The 9,673-nt window shown below is 34.5% G+C and overlaps 1 protein-coding gene and 1 long non-coding RNA gene across 2 annotated transcripts; one reads left to right on the plus strand and one right to left on the minus strand.

Moving 5' to 3' along the window:
- Positions 1–2,800: 2,800 nt before the first annotated feature.
- LOC133782164 (uncharacterized) lies at positions 2,801–5,253 on the plus strand. The gene is made up of 3 exons (XR_009870353.1): positions 2,801–2,898; positions 2,966–4,623; positions 5,067–5,253. It is a non-coding gene; the product is annotated as an uncharacterized LOC133782164 (long non-coding RNA).
- Positions 5,254–6,456: 1,203 nt separating this feature from the next.
- LOC133785080 (uncharacterized) lies at positions 6,457–7,404 on the minus strand. Its single transcript, XM_062224339.1, has 2 exons — positions 7,255–7,404; positions 6,457–6,951 (listed from the first exon to the last, which is right to left on the minus strand). Exons 1-2 carry the CDS (start codon positions 7,402–7,404, stop codon positions 6,457–6,459), a joined length of 645 nt encoding a protein of 214 aa, XP_062080323.1.
- Positions 7,405–9,673: the final 2,269 nt, after the last annotated feature.

Below are 9,673 nucleotides of genomic sequence, written 5' to 3' on the forward strand. Positions count from 1 at the left end.
ATTAGTGATTTCATGAAGGTTATGATATATGCTTGAATTTCATGATGATTTATGCTTGTTGATTTAGTGAATAATTGGTTAATATGTTTGGTGAAATAATGATGTGCATGCATAAGTGATGTCTCTAATGATATGTTGATTTTATGAGAATAGAATGGTGTTTTATTTCACACTTATACTGATATTTTTGTAATAATAATTACCTACAGATTTTTTTATATTTTTGATAAAAATATGAGTTTTTAAAGATTAAAATGCTGATTTTGAGAATAAATTTAGTTGCTGGAATTTTAATAAAAAATGTGAGGTTGAATTTTTAATAAAATGAATTTTGTGTGTATGTTGAATAAATTAATACCCTAACCCATGAAATTATTTAAAGTGGTGTTTTTAATATAACCATGAGTGTTCATTTTAATAGATATGCTTTTTCATTATTTCAATTAAGAAATATGTTGAATTTATTTCACTTGTGATTTTTAAATAATTAAAATCATGGGTGAAAGTTTAGTTAAATATTTATAAAAACTAATTATTGGATTTTCACATATAAATTTATTCCACTTAAACTTAAGTCTTAAAATAATACAAGTAAAAATATATTTTTCCACATCTAAAAATTGTACTTTTTCTCACATTAAGTATGTAAATTTGTTAATTGGATTATAAGGTTGTTTTAAGAAAACATGTTAAATTATAAGTATTTTTACATAATTTTTAGTCATTATTATTTTATGGAATTTAAAAGTAAATAATGGAATTACTATATATGTTTTTAAATGGTTAAATAAATTATTTTGTGAAATAAAATAATGTCCTAAGAGGTTCAATCAACTTAGTAATTTTAAAAAAGATAAATTATGGTAATCAAAGCATGTTACAAATTCATTATTTGTTAAACGATAGAAATAAGCGCGTAGGAATTATTGTTTTTAACGCCATTTTATAACAACGTTCCCACGTACGCATGTCGCATGCAAATGCACTTTTACGCTTAAAAATATGCCTTCATTATTTTTAAAACGATAGAAATAAGCGCGTAGGAATTATCGTTTTTAACGCCATTTTATAACAACGTTCCCACATACACATGTCGCATGCAAATGTACTTTTACGCTTAAAAATATGCCTATTCTGCAACCATATGATTTTTATAACCATGCATGTAATATAGGTATAAATTGCATTATTCTTTTTATTACTTTATGTGTAATTATGCCTAGTTTGGATGTTGTGAGTAGTTTTCACCATGTGTGCATGGCCCATGCACACGTGGGTTAAATGAGTGGGCAAAAATAGAATTTTATATGATGCTAAAGGATGTTATTTGGTTATGGTATAGGCTCATTGTGAAGTTGTCCTTTTTGCTTTGCTTGGACCTGATGTAAGGAAGTTAGATAGAATTCTATTTGTTTATGCTATGAATGGTAAGGTTGGCTTGTATGAATAAGAATGTTATGAATGATGATGCCTTTGCGATATGAATTATGAAATGTTATTTTGTGTTGAGATGACTGGACTGTATGTCATTTGAATGTTGTATGTTATGAATGGTTGTTAGTGTGATGAACACGACTCAACAATAAAGGGGTTGATAAGGATGTGAAGACGTAACCCGAGTTACTAAGGATATGAAGACGTAACTCAAAAGGCAGATGCGCCAAGGTTATTCAAGGACTAGAGACCATGTTTACCTCAAGAGGTGACATGGACAAGTTAGCGGGCCATGTTAAAAGAGAGATGATGTTATGATAATGATGACCTTGTATATGATGCCAATGTTGTGATGATTATGTTTATGTTTACGATAATGATGCTATGATGTATGATGGTGTATGAATGTGAATATGTTTTGTTGTGATTTGCTTGTGTGTTATTTGTACTTCCTTACTGGGTTTTTAGCTCACCCCACTACTACAAAACTGAGCTTTCCCGACACCCAACCACGACAGTCAACTCTGTTGACTGTCGTAATTGCTTAGCGGGACTCTACGTCGATAGTTCAAAACTGTAGGCATAGAGACCAACACCGACAGCTAATAACTGTCACCGTTGCTTTTGACTGTCGTTATTGACCCCAACACCGACAGTTAATTCGAGACCAATGTTGATAATTAAAATGTGACGCTATTGACCCCAACGCCGAAAGTTAATAAAAGCTCAATACCGACAGTTATAAAATATCGCCGAAATTCAAATAAAAAATAATCCAAAATTATAATTAATGAATAATATAATTTAAAAAATAAACTAAATTATGTAAATATATTTATAAAAATAATTTATTAATTAAAAACTTTAAAAGCTAGATTTTCTTTTGTTTCTAAATTTTTAATATTATATTAACTTTTTATTTATAATAATTTCTATATCAAAATTTAAATTCATTATGATATAATGAATAATATACTTAAATTTTATTTATTTAACATATTTACAAAAAAATTAATTAAAAAAGAGTTATTTTATTGATTGGTTAAATATTGTAAAATAATTTTAAAATTTCACTAGTAATATTGGTGTTTTTATTTTTTAAAATCCTTGTTGAAAATATTTGAAAAAAATAAGCAATAGTTGAAAGTAAATATATAAAAATATGTATTAATTAACAACTTTTAAAATGATTATATAGAAATAAAAGTTAATTATTTTATAGATATTTAAATAATAAGTATTGGTTGAATGAGGTTTTTGAATAACTGGTTAAACTTTTAAATAATTTTAAAATATTGAATTTTTAATAATTTATATTAAATATTAATAAAATAAAACTTTAAAAATAAATATACTTTCTATTAATAATATCAGGAAAAAACGAGGCTTCAACCTCATTTTCTTCCCTGCCAGGCAAACGGCGACATCCAAGGCGAACGACCCAGGTGAACGACAACAGCCCAGGTGAGCTACTCATTCTCTGTACTCTCTCGATCTTGGTCTTGAACTTATTCATTATTCTCACCTGCAGGACGACACTAAGGATGGCTCGCAAACAGTGGTGAACACCAACAATAAATGAGTTGTACGACTCAGACGGCGCCGATGTGGACATCACCGGAGTTGGGTTCACATAGGGATGGGCTCACGAGGGATTGGGTTTGCTAGAATTGAATTTGTGGGGAGATGGGTCATGGGGCACCGAGCATACATATGATTTTGGTTCTTATTTATTTAAGCATTCTAAGATGTAGAAAATGCACTGTTGTATTTTGGGTTAGTCACACTTCATGTTTATCCTCTTATCTGATATAGATACATCATATGCACATATTTCATTTCTATCTGATTTTCTAAAATTGTTATTATTATTCTATCAATGTCTTCTGTAATTCTAACTTTTCCTATATCAAACATGGGCATATGTTATTGTATATGAGATTTTGTCTCTTGGTCGTCGTTTGGATAAGTTAAAAATAATTTTGTTCCTTGGTAACTTTCTGTTGGAGTTTGAAACATCAGAAGAAATGGAAATTGGATCCAAATTTTACCAAGTCTTGGTACGACAGAGGTGCCAAAATATTTGAAGCAAAGAAATATATAGAAAAGAAGCTTGGGAGTAGTAAGTGGAACTTAGTAATTGAGTGGCCTCAATATTTATTAGATGGACAATGTTATTTGATTTATTAAATAGTGTTATGACTTGGTTTTGTTTGATCAATTTATTTTCTTTCTTATTGTTTTATTTTTCTTAAGATTGTTTTGAATTTTAAATTAATGATTAGTTATTGGATTTGAATAATAATGTGTTGTTACGTGTGGTTGGGGAAATTGAAGAAAAAAAGAGTTATATAATATGTAGTAATTTTAATAACAATAGAAATTCATTCGCTATTAGAACTGTAGTGTGTGAAGTTTTTGAAATCTGATCTTACCATGTTGGTCTTAGCTGATATAGCTCTATTCTTTATTTAATGGGACTGTATTGTTGATCTCTTTATTTGATTCTTTTAGCTAAGAATTGGTTGTGAAACCAAGTTTTTCAATTAAAGTTTGTTAATTCATTTATTGTTTATTTCTTCGTACATCCATTTTATAGTTGATTAATTCATCTTAAACCATTTTTCTGTTTAATCTAGGTAATTGAGTTCTTAAAATGAATTTTAAAAATGATTGTTTTTATCTACTTGTATAGTCTATTAGCTTTAAAATGTTGTTATTCTGACATTTTTATTTGAAATTGTATGGATAACAGAAGACAATATATGATAATAATTTATCAGGTCTATGCCTGTGTGTTCTGGCTATATTTTTATAAAGTACCAGTTTAAAATTTTCTGCAGAACTTAATTCATCAAACCAAGTAATGAGAATAAAACTCAATAACGTGTCAAAGTGACAAGTGGAAGAAAAAAAAATGACAACACATAAGCTTCTGAAAAGATGTTTTTGCTAATTATGCTTAGAATACAGCAGATAGAGTTAATGTTTTTTTTTTAACTAATTGACAAGCTTTGATTTGAATTGCAGTCACATGAGGTGATATATCATTTCATTATTTTTTCTTTTGTCACGATTAATCTCTTTGCAAAGCATATTGGAAAATCAGCTGAGCAAATTGAAGCTGACATCAGGCGTCCAAAATATTTTAGTCCGAGTGAGGCAGTTGAATATGGTGTCATATACAAGGTATTATTATCAATAGTTGAAATTGTATACAAAAAAAAAAAAGATTTAATAGTATGGTTACCTAAATTACCATGTTTCCTAACTTTCTCTAGGTTACCTGAATTTGAGACTGCTGTAAAAATGACTCATTTTATATATTGTCCTTCTGAGCTGAAATCATATTCGAAAGTTTGGTTAAATTTTGTCTCGTGACTTATGGTTCTTCTAGTATCCTATAGGGTGACTCCATTTATTGATTTTGTTGCTTCCAAGTAAGTTCACGGTAGAAGGTAACAAGTAGCACTCAGGAATGTGTGAGACTGTTGAAACAAGTTTGCTTTTATAGCATAGGGCAAAGTTATATCTCTATTTCTTTTTGTCTTTCTCACAGTTATGATTGTCACACTAATCATAGTCTGAACTATTGAGAGTCCTAACTCTTTTTTTTGTTTGAATTGTTGTAGGAAGTAGTACCAATTCTTACTTTGGGAAGACTATTGGTAACGATAGTGAGTACAAGGACAAGAAGAAGAAATATATGTTACTAGACAATGAATTTAGTGTTTTATTTTATTTGTAATTTTTATTAGAATAAATGATTCTTTGTAAATACTTTGTATAAGTTTTGTTATTTTAATCTATAATTTTTTAGATTTGTATATAAATGTTTCATTTAAATCATAATTTTTAATTTAAAATAAAAATAAATAATTTTTTTGCAAGCAACGAAGACACCTAATAACTGTCGGCGTTGCCACCAACGGCAACACCAAATAACTTTCGACGTTGCCAGCAACGGCGAAACCTAATAATTGTCAGGGTAACAAGCAACGGCGACACCTAATAACTGTCGGTGTGCCAGCAACGGCGACACCTAGTAACTGTCGACGTTGCCAGCAACGGTGACACCTAATAACTGTCGGCGTAGATACCCCTACGTCGACATAGGCATATACGATAGTTAGTTAACTGTCATTGTTGCTCAATAGCGACAGTTAAAAACTGTCGGGAAATCTCGTTTTTGTAGTAGTGCCCCCTTACTTTCCCTTCCAAGTAGTAAATAGGTTTTCTCTTTGGCACGCGTGGTAATGTGGGGAGTTCTATCGTCAGATTGTGTATGGCGTGGGGGCATCCTATGGACGAGAAACGATAAGTTTAAAGTGTCATTTTTCTAAAAATAATGTTATTTTATTTTGACATTCAGAACTTATCAGTGGGACTTGAACTTTGGTTATTTGTAAGAATATTGCATGAAAACTACTATTTTTCTTTTTAAACTATTGGGCCCACCTTGCATGTTTTAGCAAGGCCCCACTGGGATTTTATAATAAGTGGATTTTTCCCCTTTAAATTCATGAGTATGCAAATATTTTATAAAGTATTAGATTAGGGCGTTTTACAAATGGTATCAGAGACGGTCGTCCGTGTTTCCAAGGACCCTCCCCATACACACTATAGACAGGAAAATCTCACCTCACCGCGTTGTAAGTACATATTTATGTGCTATTACTTGCTTCTACTTTATTTATTTTTTAAAATTTTATAGTTTCGTAATTGTAGTATAGTAAGATGCCTCCTGTTTTGAAAACTACTAAGAAACAACTACTCAAGGAGATTCGCGCAATACCCAAGGTCCAGCTTGACGAAGATCCCTACGATTGACAGATAGCGGTTTTGAAAATGACATAAACTAGGGTTTACCCAGTGCCCTAAACGCGGGGCGTTACAATACCTACAATTTATACAAGTTTTGTCCTCGAAACATGGAACAACTGTGGGTATAATTCTCTCTCATCCGGTCTTTGGGTTCCCATGTTGCTTCTTCTACCCCGTGGTTACACCACTGTACTATAACTAAGGGTATGGTCTTATTACGCAACACCTTACCTTTCGATCTAGAATCCTCACCTGTTTCTCCTCATAACACAGTTTCGTATCCACCTCCAACTGTTCGTAAAAAAGTACATGGCTCGAGTCTTCCACATATTTTCTCATGATAGATACATGGAATGCATCATGTACTTGATCCAGGGCAGGTGGGAGAGCTAATCTGTAGGCTACCATGTCGATTTTCTCCACTATCTCAAAAGGTTCGATATACCTTGGACTTAATTTTCCTTTCTTACCAAAATGCAGAGCTCCCTTCAACGGAGCCACCTTCAAGAGCATCTTATCTCCAGCTTCAAACGCCAAGGGTCTTTGGCATCGGTTCGCATATTTGCGCTGTCCATCTATGGAGGTATACAACCTCTCTCGAAACTTTTTGATATCTTTGGTAACTTTGTCCACTTCCTCTGTACCAAAGAATTTTCTTTCACAGGCTTCTTGCCAATGAATCGAGGATCGACACTTTCACCCATACAGGGCTTAATATGACGCAATCTTAATAGAGTCGTGGTAGCCATTGTTGTAAGAAAATTCCATCAGTGGAAGTTTTCCGCTCAACGACCCTTGGAAGTTGAGTACACAGGCTCTCAGCATGTCTTCCAGGGTTTGGATCGTTTGCTCACTCAGGCCGTCTATTTGGGGATGGAAAGCAATGCCAAACATAATTTGAGTCCCCAAACCTTCTTGCATCCTTTTCCAAAATGTCGAGGTGAAACGTCTGCCTCGGTCTGAAATGATGGACTTAGCTACTCCATGTAGTCATACAATCTCTGCTATGTACAAGTCTGCTAACGTATCCGCATAATAAGTTCTCTTAATGGGAAAGAAATGTGCCGATTTGGTCAATCTATCAACAATAACCCATATTGTATCTTGACCCTTAGGAGTATTTGGCAGTCCAGTAACAAAATCCATTGTGATCATCTCCCACTTCCATTCTGGAATCTCCAGCGGTTGCAGGAACCCGACTGGTCGTTGGTGCTTCGCCTAGGTTTGTTGGCAAGTGAGGAAATGTGCCACGTATTCTGCTACTTCCTTTTTCATCTTCGGCCACCAAAAATATTTCCTTAAATCCTGGTACATTTTTGTGGCGTCGGGGTGCATTGCGTTAAGGGCATTATGTGCCTCATAGAAGACTTGCTTCTTAATCTCTGGATCGTTGGGAACACAAATTCTACCTTTAAATCCTAACACCCCATCTTCCGATATGTGGAATCCTGGTCACATATCCTTCCTCAGCTTGTGTTTGATCTGCTTATACCAAGGTTCCAAAATTTCTCCTCCTTGTATGGCTTCCATAATGGTGGGTTGCACCGAAAGATTTGCTAATTTTCCAAAAACTACCTCGAGATCCAACGTAGAGATGTCACATTTCATTTCCAAGGGCATTTCCCGCACTATAATCACGTACACCATCGGCTGCTGACTCAGAGCATCTGCCACCTTATTAGCCTTTCCGGGATGGTATAGAAGGTCACAGTCATAATTGTTAAACAATTCTAACCACCAGCGCTGCCTCATGTTCAATTCCTCCTGGGTGAAAAAGTACTTGAGGCTCTTGTGGTTGGTGTAAATGTCGCAATATATCCCATAGAGATAATGCCTCCAGATTTTTAATGCGAACACTACTACAACCAACTCTAAGTCATGCGTCGGGTAGTTCTTTTCGTAATTCTTTTGTTGTCGGAACTCATAAGCTATCATCTTGCCATGTTGCTTCAATACCGCACCCAATCCTTGTCCTGAGGCATCGTTGTAGATCGCGTATCCCTCCGTCCCGCTGGGGATAATTAGCACTGGGGTGGTGGTCAACCTCATCTTTAGTTCTTGGAAACTCCTCTAACACTTTTCGATCCATAAAAACTTAGCATTTTTACGGGTAAGAGCTGTCATTGGTGTAGCTATTTTTGAGAACCCTTCTACGAACCGCCTATAATACCCAGCTAATCTAAGAAAACATCTCACTTTCTAAGCATTTTTCAGAGGTTTCCACCGACTTACTGCCTCTATCTTGGTAGGATCCACAAATATCCCTTCTCCTGACACCACATGGCCCAGTAAACTCACATTTTCTAGCCAAAATTTACACTTGGAAAGTTTGGCATAAAGGTTTTGTTCCTTCAAATGCTGAAGAACCATCTCCAAATGAACTGCATGTTCCTTTGGGTTCCTCGAGTATATCAAAATATCATCAATAAACACGATGATGAATTTATCCAAAAACTCGCTAAACACCCGGTTCATGAGGTCCATGAATGTGGTGGGTGCATTGGTGAGTCCAGAGGACATCACTACGAACTCGTAGCGCCCATACCGCATCTGAAATGTTATCTTATGTATGTCTAACTCCTTAACTCTGAGATGATGGTAACTTGATCTTAGATCTATCTTGGAGAATATGAATGCTCCCTGGAGTTGATCAAATAAATCATCGATACTGGGAAGCGAGTATCGGTTCTTAATCGTCACCTTGTTCAGCTCTCGATAGTCTATAGACATTCTCATGGAGCCGTCTTTCTTCTTTACAAACAATATCAGGGCTACCCATGGAGAATGACTTGATCTTATGAACTTTTTATCCAACAGCTCCTGCAGTTGAGCCTACAGCTCCTTCAATTCCACTGGCGCCATCCAGTACGGAGCTTTCAAAATAGGCGCCGTCCCTGGAATAATTTCCATTTCGAACACCACTTTTCGCTCTGGCGATAGCCTGAAAAGTTCATCGAGAAATACTTCAGGATATTTGGATATGATGGGTACTTCGATTAGTTACAATGTCCCATCTTTATCCTTATCCACGATGTGTGCCAGATATTCAATGCAACCATCCCCTAACATCTTCCTCGCCTTCATAGCGGAGATCATCGCGAATTTCTTTTCTCTGGCTGCGCATTGGAACATAAACAACTCTTCATTTGCCGGTTTGAAAACCACTCTCCTCTTGTTATAGTTCAATATGGCGCAATACTTAGATAACCCGTCCATCCCAAATATTACACCAATATTATTAGTGAAATTTTAAAATTATTTTACAATATCTAAAATCTGCAGGTCTACTGTCCATTCTCCTCCCTTTACCCAAACTGTTATGGTTCTTACCCATGACTGCACCAACATATTTTCACTTGAAGGCAACGACACCCCACAGACACTAGGTGTAGGTTCAGGCATTCTATTCAATTTT

Source organism: Humulus lupulus, chromosome 6 (assembly GCF_963169125.1).
Source record: "Humulus lupulus chromosome 6, drHumLupu1.1, whole genome shotgun sequence".
NCBI lineage: Eukaryota > Viridiplantae > Streptophyta > Magnoliopsida > Rosales > Cannabaceae > Humulus > Humulus lupulus.